The sequence below is a fragment of the Gymnoscopelus microlampas genome (assembly GCF_963454915.1).
Source record: "Gymnoscopelus microlampas genome assembly, chromosome: 22".
Taxonomy (NCBI): Eukaryota; Metazoa; Chordata; class Actinopteri; order Myctophiformes; family Myctophidae; genus Gymnoscopelus; species Gymnoscopelus microlampas.
This window is the reverse complement of record NC_139959.1, coordinates 45083208-45103287: the sequence shown is the minus strand read 5'-3', so window position 1 is coordinate 45103287 and position 20080 is coordinate 45083208. Positions and strand designations below refer to the sequence as shown.

General features: G+C 41.8%; 1 protein-coding gene and 1 long non-coding RNA gene across 2 annotated transcripts in view; one reads left to right on the top strand and one right to left on the bottom strand.

Annotated features, from left to right (window-relative positions):
* LOC311039202 overlaps positions 1–20080 on the bottom strand; it is a 765206-nt gene that overhangs the window by 32034 nt on the left and 713092 nt on the right. The window lies entirely within an intron of this gene.
* Positions 9369–14424, top strand: LOC311039062 (ATP synthase subunit s, mitochondrial-like; the record flags this gene model as incomplete). Its single annotated transcript, XM_084048704.1, has 4 exons — positions 9369–9465; positions 11377–11453; positions 13732–14053; positions 14180–14424. 4 exons carry the CDS (start codon positions 9369–9371, stop codon positions 14422–14424), a joined length of 741 nt encoding a protein of 246 aa, XP_083904830.1.

Sequence of the window (20080 nt, the reverse complement as noted above, 5' to 3'; positions counted from 1 at the left end):
TAGGGGTTATAGATTGAACGTTGACCTTTGTCATATTAATGATTTGATCGTGGCACTTCCTGCCTTTGTCCCAAATATTATTAACATATTAACATCTATTTCAGCCGATCACACCTATTTTAGCGTGCTTGATTTGTGTTCAGCTTTTCATTCAGTCCCTGTGGCTGCTGAAATGCAACCACTATTGGCCTTTGAGTTCGAACGTCGACAGTATTGTTTCACACGGCTGGTCCAGGGCCTGATTGACAGTCCTGCGGCCTTTGCACACATGGTGCATGAAACCCTGGCTTATTTAGCACCACCTGAAGGCTGCCGTCTTATGTGGACATTCTTTTACTCACTTCACCGGACAAAGACACTTGTGAACGTGGCTCTAAAATGCTCTTGAAGTATGGGCATAGGGTCTCCTTCTCAAAATTGCAGTGGGTCAGCTTTGTGCTGTCGAAGGGACAGAGAACTTTGGCTGCTGATCGTGTGTCAATGATTAAGCAGCTCCCACCCAAGAGGACTCAAAATCAAATGAGATCCTGGCTCGCCGTGGTCAACTACGTTCGACACTGGCTGCATGACTGCTCCTATCATGACAAGTGTTGAGACGAAGTGACTGGTTGTCCTCAGGATATTGCGTGGACCGAGCAGATGACAGAATCTTTCACTGCATTGAAACACTCTCTGTGCAGTCAGCCTGCGATTGGCTTGCTGAGATACGGAGAAACTTTTCATCTATACAGTCAGTGAGACTGGTGTGAGGTCCTGGCGCAGAAATCTGGGTCTGGATTTCGCCCTGTGGCATATCTGTCGACTTCATTCTCACCTATTGAGCAAGGGTTGCCCACCTGCCTGCGTGGGGTGGTGGCCTGCGCTCTGATGATACAATCAGCTGAGAAAATCCAAAAATCACTATGACATGATTTTGCATGCTAATCACCAAGTGTTGATAATTCTTAACAAGGTTAGCTCACAACACAAACACAACACCACATAACTGCTTAGAACAGTTAGCCGAGACGGCGGGTGCGAGCACAGACATTTCAACTGTCCTATTTGATGAAGGTGATTTCGTATTTGTTGATGGTCCATGCTCGAAACCTGCTGATGGTGTGTACAAGTGTGGTTATGCCATTGTTAAGCTGCCTGACGCCGTTGTTGAGTGCTACAAATTGCCATATATGTCGGAGAAGGCTTCTCAGAAGACAGAAGGCTGAGTTAATGGTTTTAATTCGCACTTGTGAGCTCTCTGAAGGGAGGTTGTCACAGTATCTATATAGATTCTAAGTATGCCTATTCTGTGTTGGTGGATTTATTGATCTGCCGAACAATTGCCGTTGCACCTGGCCGCCATTAAAACCAGGTCACAACCGTTTTATCTCTGTGGAATTGGACAAAAAGTTTCCAAGAGGGCATATTAATGTCTAGCAGTGTGGAATTGTAAAACAAAATACAAACACACATCTCCATAGGCTGGATTAATTTAGAATTTGCTTTGCAACAAAGTATAATTAAATATATACTCACCTATATAATCATGTGAGTTAATGCAGTATTTTAGTTTAATAATCATTACAACTGCAGTGATTTTAGCCTGATTGGGGACTAACTTGTTCACATTCCTATGTCTCCCTTCACTCACCCAGACACAGAGCAGGCAGCAGACACACACACACACTGCAGCAGTGCAAATGTTTAGCTAAGCCCTGACTCCTCACTCTATTGACTTACTGGTAATACAGGCGGCTGCTGATGCCGATGAAAAGGGACGCGTCTGCCTCCCTAGTGCATCATTACCTTTTGTTGTCCGTCATTTTCACGGTTGTTCATATGCCGGACAAACAGGGGTAGTAAGTAGATTTTGTGCAAATCTTTGAATATATATATATTTAAAGCAAACATTTTTTTACTCAAATCTTTACTTGTGTCCCTGGAACACAATATTTTGGGATGAGGTTCCGTAGCCAAATACATATCATTTTGGGGGTCCTTGACATGAAAGTTTGAGCACACTGATATAGCAACATGCGTTTTCAGAAAACTAGTTAGGAGTTAGAAGACATTTTGTAGAATCAGCTTAAGTTCTTAATAAGTGTAGTAAATGGAATTAAGGAACAATTTTGTACATCTAAAATCAGCAGTACAACAAAATTGTATGAATCGTTTTATTTAAGGAAAGATTGGTGAAGGCGGGCCTGGAAAACAGCTTAAACTAGGTGGACAATTTGCCTACAGTGTTGGCCGAAATCAGAATGACCCAGAACCCAAAAAAAGACTAAACTTTCACCCTTTGAGGTGATCATGGGCAGGCCTTTTCCAACTCCATGGATTCATAACACTAAACTCCTTGGTCCATGTCTCACCGGAGACATGGACACCATTGTATCTGACTATACCAATGCTCTGATTAACAAACTGAATAGCGTTCATGGTAATGTCTCACTTTCTCTCCCTCTGCCGTCTAGTAGGTCCGTCTCACCCCCACAGGCCAGGTGATTTAGTACTGGTGAAGGAACTGAAAGCAGTCCCGGGTGAGCCGAGGTACAGTGAGCCGACTGAGGTCATCGCTGTCACTAGAACTGCTGTCCTTGCAGCCCAGGAGCCTAGGTGGATCTACGCAACCCGTTTGAGGCGGGCACCAGAAAAATACAATGTTTATATATATATAAAATGTCTAACCGTTATTCCCCCAGGCCCCTAGGTCTTGCAGAGAGGATTAGAGGAAACGGGCGCCAGGGCCGAGGAGGGGGACGTGTCTCCTTCTCCCGCACACCCTCGGTTTTGGTCCAACAGAGAGCCCCCATCGCCGTACGCACCTCGAGGCAGACGTGGCCCTCCGCCCCCTCCAAGAAATAGAGTAGACAGACCCTTCTTGACTCAGGATTGCCGCTCTATAATAATAATTGTTATGCCCTAACCCTAACCCTAACCTTTGGTTGTCTCAGCAGCATGTGCTGCTGCGTTTGTGCTCTGGGTATACTGTTAGTTAGTTAGTTTATTTATTTTGGTCATGATTTAGAAAAATAAACAGTTGAACATACAGAATATTGTCAACAAGATAATTTTGGCAGAAAAGGTTTGGGCTGAAGCAGAAACTTACTATGCCCACCTTATCAATAATAAAATAAAATTAATTGTCACAACAGAAAAGGAAACAAAAGAGATTTTTTTTTGGGGTTTGCACCAATTACACAGAAAAAGTAAATACCATTTACTAATTGTTATATAATGTATTTTTACTCGTTTCAGATTCATAATAATAATATATCACTATTACTTTTAGTAATAATAGTAATAATATGTAAGAACTACCATATAACATGATATCAATGTTAAAATGTGAGGAATTTGTATAAAGACAAAACAAATACTCCCACTACCATGTTTTATGTATATGAAGTGGTAGCTTCATACATATAAATATATTGTTGACATTTAGATTTACATAGATATGTATGAATATGCGCACACATATTTACATATGATACGCACGTACGTATGCTCGTATGCACGCGAACATATGTGGAAAGATGTATTCACTATATCACTAGTTTGTCACTAGTGATTCTATATATCTATTAATTACCTTTGCTTTATAGGGTATTTAAAAATGTCTTATGGAATTGCTCAATTTAAGTTTATTGTCTAGTTTTTTCCATAGGTGTGGGTCTGTGGCCCAGGGGACGTGTCCGCCTGTGGCAGGACACAGCTACTCATAAAAGTTTATATGATGAAGGGCATCACTAAGCATTCTGTTCTCTCCCAGACCACACCTGACACACCGGACTACAACTAAATGTATGAATGCAAACAACGTCCTTTCTCTAAGAGAAAAATGCTGAATCTGAGAGGCCAGTCAAGTTCAATGTCACGAAAAAAGAGGGCTGACAATGACATGCCTTCTGCCATTCGACTAAATGCTGTCAACCTAGCAATCACACAACCTGCTAACATTGACCCAGACTCTGCTCTCAAAATATGGTTAGACATGACAATTTGGCCTTAACTATAATGTCAAAGTTTGCTCACAAAAATAACATGACTGACTGCTGGATTTGTCACCAAACACCTTTGAGTTCAAAATCACCAATGCTGACACCTGTACCATTTACAGTGGCAGATTGGAATCTTGCCAAGTTAGGCTACTCATACAAAATCATGGGAAGGAAATTGATAAATTGATAAGTACACAGGCAAAGAGAACCTTATCCTGCGATCTGTCATGTTTGAGTTCAACAGGAAACATCGCCCCGGCAATATGAATTGGGCCTCTCTGTACGGAGTCACACACTATGAGAAGACTGTACAGAATGGTTTCAGATTCTCCATTCAAATGACACTAATATAAACTAATTGTTTCAATTAATTTCAGAGTCGTAACAGGTGAGGTTAGGGGGTTAGGCTCCCCGATCCTTGCCTGTAACAGGCGGCAGCGGGGTCGCAAGGCTCCCAGAGCACGTTAAAGACGACTTATAGTGCTGGGGAGTGACTGAAAGGCCCCCGTGTTCTGTCAAGGATGAATCAACATCCTGTCTGTGTAAACAACCGTCTAGTCTGCGTGGGTGTCGCACATGGCAACATTTTGAAAGTCACAGCGTTGAAGTGTCACCTGTGGGTTTTGTAAATGTTGTGATGTGTCAGGCACTGCGTGGTAGGTGGACGACAGTCCACACCTAGCAGAGGGTGCAGTCTTGCGGGACGACCTCTGTGAAAAGGCAAGGCTGGTGAAAACGGTTAATATTCTGGTTCCCGTAGCCAAGCGGGGCCAGGACAAGAACGTCGGTTTCCTGCCTGGGGCGCCAACCACGCCAACGTGTAAGGGGTCGCTATCGACTGGGTCACCGGCCGGTCGGGTCACAGGTGACATTAAGACCATGCGATGCCTCTGAAAGGTATGCTTGGCCGTCGTGCTCGGCTCAATGTACAGTCAGGCCATCACAAGCTCAAAGCGACCGCAGCTTGTGCAATAGTTATGTAAGCGAGTGATGCTCCTGTGATCGGTGGGCTTTGAAAAGAAGACGCCGGGAAGCAGGAGACTTGAACTCTCTATCCAGGGTGACCTGGGTGTAGACCTCAAGTGGAAAGGGGTCTAGCCTGGGACTGCGCCCCGGTGGGGAGGTCCAAAGGACTTAAGCGATTCCGGTATTCCACAAATTAACACTGATTCAATTCGACAGAGTAGTGGTCGTGTCTGTACCGTGGCTACAATCACAGTGGCATCACTTAACTGGTCAAAGCACGACATCTACTCATCACTTACGACATAACACCATATATTCCTTCCTTTTCATTATATTTGTATGACATAACACCATATATTCCTTCCTTTTCATTACATTTGTATGACATAACACCATATATTCCTTCCTTTTCATTATATTTGTATTCAATGTATTAGAAAATGATGATATGCTTTTCTTCCTCCTATGACTGATTAGGTGTACAGTATGCTGGTCTTCTTCCATTGTATAATGGTGTTGTCCTATTCAGGACAAAAGAGGGCAACTGTTGTGAATATTATACAATGCTCTTTCCTCTACCTAACTTTTCTTTTTCTAACTCCTCGTATGCAGTTTCACATCATTGACATAATGAAAAAGTAAAGGCTTTCTTTATGTTAGGGGTGCAACCTGTCCTGGATGGAAGTGCTGAGGTGCAGTGCTTCTTAACCTTATTTCCTGTCCCCTTTGTCACCCTAACGTTTCTTGGTAAAACGCTAGCCTAGAACTGTTTACAAGTTTGCAGAAATGACAGTTATCTACAGAATACATCTACAAGACTTCCTGTAAATCGGGGAGGCTATAGCGCCCCGTGCGGGAGGCCATATTGCACCCGTGGTGAAAGCCTGCTGATGTTGCTCAACATCGGGTCCCTGTTAGCCACAGCACATCCTCCCATCAGCACATCTGTCTGACAATCCAGGATGTGGCAAAGGGGGCCTGCCGATGTCTTTGCTTATCTCACCTGATGAACTTTTGCACTTCACTCACTTACACATAATAGGCATAATTTATTTGTGTAATAGCTACGCCCATACGAGACCGCCTCGGTGGGCTGTCCAACACTAATTCTGTCAATGTATATATGTGACTGCTTGTCTTTCAATAAATGAGAACATGTTAACTTGGACGCTTGTTTGAGACTTAATGTGTTCCCGATCGATCGCTCCTCTTCTATGCTGCTTTAACTGAGACATCACCTTGTGTTTTCCTATGAACTTCTTTCATCCACATCATCTGACCAGACTTTGAATGACCTAGATAATAAAAATCATTACAGACATACAAGGTTTTTTTTTCTAAACAATTTGTTAATTTTCTTCAAAAAAATGATCTGTCTTTTTATTGGTGTTTGATGTTCATCAACGACTCATTTTCCTCTCTCTGCCTCCACAGCACTGAGCAGAACAAGCAGGCCGCGCTTGACCTTCACCCCGAGGTCAAGCTAGAACCCAAGGTCAAGCCTAGAACCGGGGCTGGAGCCCCGGTTCTAGAAAAAAAAAAAAGGGTGCGACTGGAGCGCAAGGTGGAGGTAAGGTTCCTCTACTTCTATAGTATTATTATTTTTACATATTTATGCTTCTTGAAATGTCTTGTCCTTGCAGTCCCCTTTACCCCATCTACTAGTTTGTAACATTTGGGTTTATAAAATGATCCCAAATATGAACTTTTTTTTTCTTTCAGGTGAGAGCTCCATCCAAGGCCATTCCAAAGCCTCACTCCGGTGTGCCCTTCTGTCCTCGTCTCCCTGGCGTGAAAGTTGTCCCTTTCTCCTTTGAAGAAAGGGAGAAGAGGAAGAGGGAAGAGAAGGAAAAAAGACCTGAGAAATCAATATAACGTAATGTATATAGCTATGCATCATTGTGAGCTTGTAGATCTGCAGTTTGAGAACCACTGCTGTATACTTACAGCAGTGGTACATACAAGCGTTATGTTATGTTTATTTGATTTGACATGGACATTACATTTCAACACATTTATAAATGGAACGTCAATCTAAAAAACAATGCAATACAAGGAATGAAATGTTGTAATAAAAAGATCTGACCCAATGCATTATATGTGAAACTAAAGCAACATAATCATTCCAATAACCAATCAGAATCTATTCATGTGAACACTGTTGATTTGATTTTGAGTCTTCTGTTAAACACATTACCATCCGACTCTAGTTTTAGATCCGTGGGCATAGAGTTCCAGAGCTTTGCCCCATTTAAAGGAGTAGTTGACCCCCAGAAAACACTTATTTTCTATCAATTACACACCCCACTGTTTTCGTCACTTTCCTGAGCCAATAATTATGATTGGGTCTGAGTTTGAACTGTTGCCCTCAGGTCGTCGGCGCCCACTACAGGGACTAATCGGTTCAAACTGTCCTTTGTCCCGGCTGCTATTCAACTGCTGAACAGCAGATAGCATTTTATTCTTGCCTCTTTGCACATAATACCCACTAATGCACTTTTGCTGACTTTGCTACTTTGAATGTCATGAATTCTCTGTCTGTAGTGCCCTGTTCTTAAATCTTAGTCTCGTATTGAATGTTATATGTATTTTTTACTATGATCTGGCTGCAAATCAATTTCCCGCAAGGGACAATAAAGTCTTTGAGTCTCTTACCGAATAGACTCCACCGTTCATTGCCGGTTATTGGATTAGGAATGCGACAAAAACTAAATAAAATCTCCATGAATTCAAGGCTTAATTGATAGAAAATAAGTATTTTTTTGGGGGTGAACTACTCCTTTTTAAGGGCTGTTCACACTGAGAACTACAACTATGAAAATATAGTTTTAAAAATAAAACTATAAAAGTCCAGTGGATGGCAGAGTTCACACCAGCTATATACAAAACAATACAATGATGTAGTTATAGTGCTCAGTGTGAATGGTGCTTTACTGAGAAGGCAGACTGTCCAAATGTGTTCTTGCACTGAACAGAACTGAACTTGTATCTAACGTCCTTCCCCTGCGTGTTTTGTTTTCTCTCCCTGTGTGCGTCCCAGGTTGGGTGGAACGATTATTAAGAGGGTGCCCCGGCGATACACCACCTCCCGTCCCCATCTCCTCCGTCAGCCTGCATTCTCCTCCTCCTCTCCTCCAACCTCCTCCAGTCTTTTTAAATTATCTCTTTTTAATTATTAAATATTTTGTTCACATGAATAGATTCTGATTGGTTATTGGAATGATTATGTTGCTTTAGTTTCACATATAATGTATTGGGTCAGATTTTTGTATTAAATTGTTTTTTAGATTGAAGTTCCATTTATAGAAGGTGTTGAAATGTAATTTGTGATGTCCATGTCAAATCAAATAAACATGACGCTTGTGTCATTGCCAAAACAGAGTAGCAGACCAGATACCCAATACTTAATTTCTGCTAATTGTCATTGGTTAGCTTTCAATTGTGAGAAAACATGATCATAGTTTCAGAGAATCAAGAGGGATTTATTTTGTCACTTATACTGACATTATTGAAATGTTTATGCCATATGTTTTGCAGAGACTGCTAATACAACACCATACAAAAAGATAAAAACGTAATAATTCTGGATATAATGAAATACTATATATATATATATATATATATATATATATATATATATAGATATACACACACACACACACACACACACACACACACACACACACACACACACACACACACACACACACACACACACACACACACACACACACACACATATATATATAATAGGTAAGACAGAGGTAAATAGTGTACAGGTAGAACGGCAGGTATGACAGAACTCTTAAGGCATATATGATATTTTTTGCAGCCGTGGGTTATGTGGAAGAAGCAGAAGTCATACGTGTACATAAAATGTGCTAGAAGCAGCCATCATTCACAGTATATAAAAATGTCCAAGAAGCAGAAGCCATACATACAATATGAACGGAATTTCACTTGTCTTTGTACAGTACGAACATTTTGCAAATAGCTGCTCAGACTTCTTTACAGTTTAGATTTAGTTATTTCAGACCTTGTCCATGATCAGGGCACTAAAAGCTGCTGGGAAAAATGGGGGCCAGCTAGTCACCAGGCCAGCCTGAGGAGCAGCCACCACCAGCAGGCAGTCAGCCACCAGGCCAGCCTGAGGAGCAGCCACCACCAGCAGGCAGCAGCTAGGCCTCTTGGCCAGCCTGAGGAGCAGCCACCACCAGCAGGCAGTCAGCCACCAGGCCAGCCTGAGGAGCAGCCACCACCAGCAGGCAGCAGCTAGTCCTCTATGCCAGCCTGAAGAGCAGCCACCACCAGCAGGCAGCAGCTATCCACCGGGCCAGGCCAACCACCCCAGGGCAGCAACAGGCAGCGAGCCACCAGACTGGGTTACTACCGGCAGCAGCAGCTGCTGGTGGTGGTGAGATGCCGATGGAGGTGGCTAGTGAACAGCGGCCCAAGGTGAACACACTGGACACCTTGGACTTCACTGAAGAACATAACGCTGCTTTCACATCTAAGGGTCTGCACTGTTTTCATTTAAACATCTGCAGCTTATTACCAAAAATTGGTGAGTTATGTGAGCTGGCAAAGAAAATCAATGCCAGCATTTTGTGTTTTTCTGAAACACACTTGGATTCCTCCATCACTAGCCTCGGAAACCCATGCCTTTTTTTTTGTTTCAAAAGAAAAAAAGCCTGGGAGAACCTTGCAGGAACGCTGGTCTTAGGACCTTGTTATCTCCTAACCAATCAGAGTGCTCCAAACCCAGGCGCTGGAATCCAGCGCCTGGGTTTGGCTCCGCCCTTCAAGACCATCGATTGGGCTCGTTCTTTCAGTCTACTCCATCACAGACTCCGAAGTTGCAATTGAAAACTATGCCATTGTTCGCAAGGATAGGAACAGAAACGGTGGTGGGGTCTGTATTTTCGTTAGGTCTGATATAGACTTTAATGTTAGACATGACCTTGATAATGACAGCTTAGAAGCTGTCTGGATTGATGTTTTACTTCCTAAAAGTAAACCAATATTGTTGGCACCGTTTACAGACCACCTGATCAGAGGAATTTTATTGAAATACTTGAAAATGTCTGTGCAGGCTGTCCACATTTTTTAAACCATGAATCAATCATATTGGGTGACGTAAATATTGATTTTAAGAATATAAATGGTCCACTGTACAAAGGTCTTAATCATTTTCTGAAAACACATGGTTTAACCCAACTAATTAGAGATCCCACTAGAGTAACCGACCATAGTGAAACTATTATTGACCTTATAATGGTGTCTGATAAAGGCAAAATCCTCCAAAGCGGAGTCATTGTGCATGGTATTAGTGACCATTTTTTAACCTTTTGTACAAGGAAGGTGAAGAGGTCCCCTATAAATTGCCACAATTCTATTAAAAGTAGAAACCTTAGAGGTTATGACAGTAACAACTTTATTGACAGGCTTAAAAACATAGACTGGACCACTGTCACAAAATGTTGTGATGTAGATAAAGCATGGGACTGTTTTCAGAATATTTTTCTAAATGAGCTTGATAAGGTTGCTCCGCTAAGGGAAACTAGGACTAAACAGAGAACTCAACCTTGGATTAATAAAGATATTTTGGATATCATTCATCTGAGAAATAAAACACTAAGTAAATTCAACAAATATAAGTCTCCTGATGTCTTCAAAGAGTATAAAATACTTAGGAACAAGGCACAGCGAATGGTAATTGAAGCAAAAAAGGATTATTTTAAGACTAAAATTGAGGAGTACAAAAATGATTCAAAAAAGCTGTGGTCAACCCTCAAACCTTTAGGGACTCAGGAAAAGTCCAAACAGAAACAAGGTAATATAGGGTTAGATATAAATGGGTCTATAACGTATGACAAAGCTACAGTTGCAGCTAGATTCAATGATTTCTTCACAAGTGTAGCCAGCAATTTAGTACAGAAGCTTCCTACTGCTACTAGTACATCTGAGGAACCTGTACAGAGGATCCACAGTTTTTATGAGCAAATGGGTGTCCAGCCTGATGGGTTTTCTCTTAGTATGGTATCAGAAGAGGTGGTACTAAAGAAACTGAAGGCCCTGAAACTTGGAAAGGCCACGGGTCCTGATAACATCCCTGCCAAATTTTTAATTGATGCAGCAGAAGTTATTGCTCCCTGCATAACTCATCTAATCAACTTGTCAATCGAACAAGGTCATTTTCCCACTATATTTAAATTGGCAAGAGTTGTACCCCTGTACAAAAAGGGAACCAAATCGGATCCTGGAAATTATCGACCTATTTCCATTTTATGTTCGGTTTCAAAAGTTTTTGAACGAATTATACATGAGCAAATGAACGATTATTTGACAGCAAACAACCTCCTTTTTGACTTTCAATCAGGCTTTAGAAAGTCCCACTCCACCGACACCTGTTTGTTCTATCTAACAGATTTCATTACATTAGAGGCCGATAATGGGAATTACTGTGGCATGGTGATGTTGGACCTCCAGAAGGCTTTTGATACCGTAAATCATAACATTCTTTTGGATAAGCTCAGGGCTCTGGGTTTTAACGGTGTATCACTTCAATAGGTCAGGTCCTACTTATTGGGTAGAGAACAGGTGGTGGACATGAATGGCACCCTGTCCTCACCACTAACTCTATCGAGTGGGGTGCCCCAGGGGAGCATCTTAGGTACTCTTTTCTTTTTGCTATACGTTAATGACATGAAGGCAGCCGTAAACTGTCATTTATTTCTTTTCGCGGACGACTCAGCCTTAGTAGTCTCTCATAAAGAGAAAACGGAAGTCGAAAACATTTTAAGTGCAGAACTCCAAAAAGTTAGTGTCTGGCTAGCAGAAAACAAACTGTCTCTCCACCTCGGCAAAACTGAGTCCATTCTTTTTGGGTCAAATGCCAAACTAAAGAAGTCCCCTGGGTTTAAAGTGGTGGTAGGTGACTGTGAAGTCACAACAAAGGAATCCATTACTTATTTGGGGTGCATTCTGGATAACAAGCCATCAGGAGAGAGTATGGCTCTAAAAGTAGTCTCAAAGGTAAGCCAAAGAACTAAGTTTTTAGCTAGAATATCCAATCTTTTAGACACAAACACCCTAAAAACCCTGGCAGGGGCCCTTGTACAATGTCACTTTGACTATGCGTGTACATCCTGGTACACTGGCATTTCTATGGGCCTAAAGAAAAAACTTCAGACCTCTCAAAATAAATTGGTTAGAGTGATCTTGAAGTTGCATCCTAGAACTCATTTCCTCCATGCTCATTTCACCAGTCTTGGGTGGCTTAGAGTAGAGGAGAGAGTATCCCAGTTTAAAATGTGCTTGGTTCACAAAATTAGAAGTAATGTAGCGCCCAATTACTTCTGTGACTATTTTAACAAGGTCAGTGATACTCACAGCCATTTCACCAGGGGGAGCCCTACTGATTTTAAGCCCTACAAATTTTCCACCAATCTGGGAAAAACATCATTCCTTTACTCAGCAGCAGTTCAATGGAATGATTTGCCTTCCAGCCTAAAATTGACTGGTTCTTTTGACAATTTTAAAATGGCATTAAAGAGATGGTTGGCCATTAACATGATGTAACTTTTAAACAAAAACATTTAGATGTTTTTAATAGTAAAAAAGAGAGAGGGATCTTAGTTTTTGTTTAGTTGATGTTTAGTTGATGTTTGTCCTTTTTGAATTTGTAAGTTTTATTTGGCCTTGTTTTATGTTTTTTATGTTATTATATTGTATTGTATTGTTGCTCCCTATGTCCCCTTTCCCAAAGGACCACAATTGAAAAAAGCCTAAGGGCTTTCTTGTGTTTTTTATCCTTTTGAATTTTAATATTCAATAAAATGATCAATCAATCAATATATCAGGCGGGGGGGGATGGCATATCTCTCATTTCTTCCTCTCTGCTGTCCACCTATCCTTCTCCATGGCATAGAAGGAGGATTGTTGGAATTCCTTCCATGACATCTCCTTTGCCATGCCTTTGTACAATAAAAGCACTTTTGATGGACAGTAAATGTACTTCCCAGTCACTCCTGGAAACCCAGTATGGAGAGGGGCTCCATACTGGGTTTCCAGGAGTGACTGGGAAGTACATTTAACAATAGCGGCAGAAGCGGCAAAGTCGCTTTTTTTTTATATATAGGCCATATTTGTAATAAGCAAATCAGAGTGCTCTAGATGGCTTCAATCAATAATATGAGCATTCTAATGTGTTTTTAATGTTCAAAAAGTATAAAATAGACACCAAGTTTGCAAAAATGAATAAGATTATGGGAAGTAAAACTAATTGTCAGATCGTCGCCATCTTTTAAATATGCAAAATAGAGGTCCAGCCACACCCAGTCATAAAGATAAGCATTCCAAAATGTTTCTAATTGTCAAAAAACATGATTTAGACACCAAGTTTGCATTCATAGCTCATCTGGTTCAAAAGTTATAGACAAAACCTTTTTCAGGTGGCGGCCATATTGGATTTGGCCACTATGATGACCTGTAGGGTTGCTGACTCGGGCACGGATTTCAAACATGAGTATTCTGAACATTTTGAGCACCTCAGAAAATCTGTAGCTCCAACGGTTTAGAAGATAGCGCCATTATGGAAGTGTGGTCATTTTAAAAAGGGCGTGGTCATTTTTGGGTATTTCGCCCCGGATAGAGAATTTCTCATAGTTCCTAAGTTGTTCCCTGGGGTCATATTAGCCTAAAACAGTTGAGACATTCTCTCCTAAATGAAGTGCATTCATATCTTAGCCAGTTCCTCTACTAACGCACTGCCCTGTCTCAGACCAACGTGAGCAGCAGACAGTTCTGGGGATGGCTCAATGCAGTCTTCAACGCGGTTGATCACGAGAGAATACAACCCGTGGGACCAGACAGAGCTGCCTCAGAGTGGCTCCTGAGATGCGGGGCCACAGTGAGGTTCCAAGGCTTGGAATGCTTCCACCAGGACTACAACCGTCTGCCCAGTGTTCCTCTGGGACGTCATAATATTGAGGCAATTGATGCCACAGACTCCTGCATCATGCACAGAGGGTTTGATTATTTAGACGGCCTGAAACACTTGAAAGAAGTCAAGTTCAACAAATGCATGTACCTTGAGGACACGGGTGCATTTCGCCTTTCCGACATGTCGCCTTTCCGACGTTGACGAACCCTATACCTAACCCTAACCCTAACCCTAACCGCACGCGGAAGCCACTAGTCGGAGTGGCGAGATGTCGGAATGGAAGGAGCACCCCCTGAGGACACATGCCTGGAGAGGCTGAGCTCCATCGTGAACCTGCAGGACAGTTTGTCCAGTTTGGAGATCGTGTCCCGTGGAAATGTGACGGATAAAGGACTCATTGCCTTGCACAGGCTCAGGAATATGGAGCGTCTCTTTCTTAGTGACTTGCCTGGTGTCAAAGAGAAAGAGAAGACGGTAGAGAGGCTACAGACAGAACTTCCACGCTTGGATATAACACTGGACCTTCAATGAATAACAAAATGTCATACATGTCATATTCCAAGAAAAGTAATGCCTTGAGCGACCCTGCTAAAAACATTTTTATTTGGAGTTTGAGCTGATGGGTAAATTAAATTCTCTACTTATAGTGTGTTCACAGAAAGATTGCTCAGATGTTGTCCGCTGGACCTTGGAGGACATTGTTGGTGTGGATGATGTGCAGGTTAGATACCTTTCTAATTCACTGAAACATACCATTTCATGTAAAATTGTACCTCAGTCACACCATAGGGTCTATCAAAGCAAGGTTTCCTCAAACAAATGTGGGGTTTGCTTTGATGTTAAGATGCTGACTATTCAGTAACATAGTCCTACTGTATGTTCAACTATTCTGTGCTTGCCACATGCAAAGAACACTATTCTTAACTTACAGCATGTTCTGTACATGATGATGATTTCACTGAGGTGAATACATTATGAAATTATCTCATCACTAGCAGTGGGTATACTAATCCTTTGAATTTTGTGATAGACATTTTCAAAGGAAAACGTGCAGCAAATTAGGCGATGGAGGCGCCTAGTTCTCCTGCAGAACCTTCCCATGCTGTAAGTGTCTTGAACATTGAATATTTATGAAAATGCCGAAAATACAGGGTGGCAGAGGGTGTAAAGTACAATTGGCCACTTTCTGGGGAGAAAAGCTAGTAAGTTTTGACTGTCAGATTTGTAAGCTAAAGCTTCAGTTAGTTCAAAAAGATGATTTGTCAAACGGGATTGGTTGTTTGACTGTGGCCATATTTATATATTTTCAAATTATGTAATGTATGATTCACTCACCAAGGTCTGAAGAACAGAGCTCATGAGGTCAAAAATATATACATTTACTTAAACCAACTAGGCTCTGGGCGCCGGCCTAGTATTGTATATAACAATTAAGCCTCTACCCTCATTCACCCGCTCTGCAAATGCTGTTACCTTTGTTGACAATAGGGCACGAATGTCACAAGAAGCCCAGCACGAACGCCATGCAAAGCCCGGCACAAATGTCACGTACTAGACAGACACAGAACATACAAAATGACACACGCCTTTTACAAGAACACTCTCACGTACAACTCGGACATAACTAAAACTACAGAAGACCACTGTAGTAATTGTAGGTAATAATGTAGGTAGTTATTGTCTAAGATCAATGGAATACTATAATTGCAAAGTTACAAAACTAACAAACAACCCATATTTCACTAAATAACAAACACATTTTGTAAATGTTCTGTCCGGGTGCAAACGTCCTGATCCTTGGTGTGAAGACATTCGTAGCCGCAGGGACCTGTCAGGCAATGTCAGCAGGCAGGTTGGCTCAAATAACTTGAACCACATGAGGTGTAATGGTTCAAATGGAGTCTTGTTTACTGTGTGTCCATGCAAATAACCCACTGTTGTGTTATTTTTTTTTCACTTTGGATGTGGATATGTGATAGCTCGGCATTCATGAGTTGTGACTTGATGGTGTTATATAAAATGGGGGAGCCCAAGTTAATGTTCGTTTAGAGAAGAAACAACAGTCTTTCGCCATCCTAGCAGTGGTGTTCTCACGACTTTGACCCCAAGACCCTTGAGATTTTAACGTACAAAGACATTTCAACATCAACACATATACTTCTCTATCAGTCTTTGACCTCTTCGCATCTACTCCGAAACAGCTGTGAAACAGCAGGGGTAGTTTTTTTTCCATCAAACCCAGTTTGATTCTTGCATTATTATTTTGGATGCATTAAAAATTGAACAACCTTAACAAAATTGCATCAGACTCTCTGTGCAGGGGCCTTAACACAACTGTTTTTGCCAACTCACCTTTCAAAAATAAACTTGCAAGAACACAAAAACAGAGAATGCACCTGTAGGCACTTTCACACTTGCCTTCAACCCAGGGAATCCTCGGGTGAGCATACATGCAGTTTAATATTACAACATCCCAGGGCAAATTCAATCCCGTTTAGGACCAGGGATGGAATGTATATAGCATCCAGGGTTGAGCCAGTCCTGGATTGACCTGCTTGCAACAGCTGGGATGTTACTCTAACACACAACACAAATACACCAGTCTTCTCCCTGGCTAATTAATCAGGGCTGGTTAAATAAACGTGTCGAGAGCAATTAGGTATGATGGTGAAATTCACCCACCAATTACCATCTGCAGGGGAAGGGAATTCATACCACAGCTTGATGGAACGTGTGTGTGTGTGTGTGTGTGTGTGTGTGTGTGTGTGTGTGTGTGTGTGTGTGTGTGTGTGTGTGTGTGTGTGTGTGTGTGTGTGTACACGCGTGTGTCCATTCAGGGGTTGCCACTGCACGCCAAAGACATTCATTTTTCACTGGAAGTCACGCTAGACAAGATTGAAATCTCAAGATTGAAATCTCGTCTAGCGAGACTTGTGGCGCATTCAAGACAATCAGGTTCCATAGTGTTCTGTCACTATGAACGTCAGATCTCTCTCTCTCTCTCTCTCTCAAAAAATAGCTATCAGGCCTATTGGCGCGTGTTTTTAGCTGTGGCGGACACGGGATGGAGTTATGACATTTTTCTACTGTACCATTCATCCTAGGATATCATAACATCATGGGAATGGTGAGATAACTGTGGTCCAAAATTCCCCTTTAAGATACGTGTAAGATGAAAGAAAGATACGTGACTAAAATGAACATGTAAATAAAACAGTTTTTGGCCACCAGAACCTCAGTATTTACAACAATGTGGGTGTTCGTCACAGTATTCCGCCGTTCTCACCCTGCAGTGCTGTGCTGTCATCAGAGCAACCTGTCCAGCTGCGCTCGGCGTCGCCAAGGGTATTGCGTAATGGGGCTAGATCAGTATTCACTACCGACTTAAACTCTTCAAATCCCGTCTTTATTGCATGAACATCATTTCGAATCATCGCCTTTTCGCTCTCTAAGACCGCTCTGACCTCTGTTTTCATCATATCCACAAAGTCTGAGCGAAGAGAAGAGAGTAGCTCACGTTTGACATCCTCCGAGCCGAGAGCCACAGCCGCGACCCCCGAGCCGGCATCTTTATCACTCGAGACTGAGGCTACAGCTGGTGAAGTAGGCCTCAGCGACGTAGTGAGTGTCGTGTGCAGTACGTTAGTCCGACAGCGCATTCCTCCGACAGCGCAGCGCTCCGACGTTTCAATACTAAACCCGAACCAAACCCGCACCCTAACCCTAACCGCACGCGGATGCCACATAGTCGGAGAAAAGGTCTGTCGGATTATCGCATGCCTCCCGTGAGTGTCGTCTGCTGCTCTTGTGAGTCATATTTTTAGGTTGAGAAACAATCCAAGTACTTAGTCAAGCTTACAAAGATAGTATGTCGCAGTGAACTAAGTTTGGTGCCGTTCAAATCATTATTTAATTACACGTTCTGCGGAGCTCGCAAATCCACATCCTACTCCATGGTTTGCTCAGCAGCGGCCATCCTTATTATTATTTTTTATAAAAAAATGTATCCCACGATTTTTGTAACCTATTTTTTCACCCAGTGCCAATGGCGCTACCGACTGCACCACGGTGCCTCAATTTATTCTGTAGTGGTTGTCCGTTGTCATGGCTGCCAGTTCCCACCTGATGTTGCGTGGGAGGCCAGACTTCTCCAGACCGTACTGAATAACTGCTAGTTTGCATAACGTCTTCATACTATGACTCAAGTCTAAGATATACAAATCATCAGCGGGTTCTCTGTGTTTGTTTCCTCCAAAGATGATGACACGGTCTCCCACCATGCAACAGCACATACTTTGCATTTGACTCGGCGGGCCTTCCCCTTGGGCTCAACCTTCTTCCAGGAGAAGGTCGCTGGACTGAATTTCCACATATCACTGGAGGCTTGGCCCCGGTCGCAGCCACCAAATATGTACAGCTCTCCATTGTAGGCAAATGTTGAATGACCCCAGCGTCTTTCTGTAGGAAGCTGTGTAGATGGTGTGCTCAGCCAGCAGTTGGTCTCTGTGTCAAACACTCCGAAGTAGTTACTGATGTTTGTAATCCAGTCGGGAATCCACTCCCCCCCAAATACAAACATCTTTGTCCCGATGATGGTGGCAGAGTGACTTAGTGACGGTGGTGGTGGTGTGCCTCTGGTGTTAACTAAAGAACAGACCATTGTGCTGGTGTCCATCTTGTAGAGGTCATTAGTATGGGTGGACTGCAGGGTGTATCCTCCATAAACATACATAACCTTCCCCAAGACGCAGGCAGAGTGGCGGCTTTTCCCCTCTGGAAAATCCCCAGAAACCCTGGGTTTGAACCATGTGTGGGTGTTGACATCAAATGGATAAAAGTGACCACCCCCTCCCCAGATGTAGACTGTATCCTCTACCAGCACCGTTATGTGGCCCCATGCACGTGGAGGGAATCTCAGGGTGACATCACTCTGAGCACTGATATACATAAACAAAATTACAGTAACTATACTGGTAGTACATGCTATTATATATGTCTTAAAAATAAAGGACTCCTCCTATACCATGGGTCTTCAACCGAGGGTCTGGGACCCCTGAGAGGTCATCTATGGAAGTCCATAGGTAAAAAAATGTATAAATACCACAATTAAATACATGAAATCCACAATCAAATCAATAAAAAAACACAATGATATAAATAGAAAAATACAATAAAAACAATACATGTATTTATTTATTGATTTTTTAAAATTTTTATTTCATTAGGCAGCATTTTATGTTAATGGTTTTGAGGGAAATTGACTCCAATTCATTATTAGTAATGATTATGCACCATTAGAATACATACCTGCGTTCCATATTCCATCCATATGTAACTCAAATGTAAAATGTTTATAATATGACTGTAAAGAACCCAAATACGTTTTGCACTAAAATATTATATATCCTGGGTGAACAGACAATGCTTTAAGTTGGTATCCTTTTATTTTGTGTTTTGAGCCAAATGCTTTTATTTTGAAAATACTTTTGGACGACGTTACTACCTGCGCGTTGCGCAGTGAGACAGTTTGACACAACAGCAGTGTGGAGACGCATGTGCTGTTCCTTGCTGCAAAAAGATTGCATATTGTTTATCTTTTGAGATGATCAATTATAGTTTTAGCACCCCCCGAAGAGGCATAAGGTTAGTAGCCATGGACTGTGCTTACTGCATACAAAACAACACAGGGTTTTTGGTTATAAAAGGACAGGTCTTTGCTAAAAATGCATTGCTTGTTTTGTTTACATGCTGTTCAGCATAAGGTATATTGAAGGACTTTGAATGAAAGAATTGTATTTCTGCAACAAAGGCATATGATGCTATGGATAATAATAACTAACTAAACCAGAGTTAGAGTTAGTTAGTTTACTACTCTTTCTGTAAAATGTGTTGACATTGAAAGGTTTGAATTGTGAATTGCAAAGGAAGGTATTTGATGTTGCAGTATTTCATGCACCTTGGTTAAATTATTTCATGTCATTATATGCACTTAAAAAAGGTTACAAAAAGGCATTTCATTATGTTTATATTGAGTTTAAAACAACTGTTAAAAAAAAGGAAAACGAGTTCATTAGAAGTGATGATGTTGAAGTCATATTGTGTCTTAATTCATTGTAAAGTAATTACAGCAATGCTGATTGGTCAAAGCCATGTTAAAAAGTACTTTGAGTACAGTTTTTGCTTATTT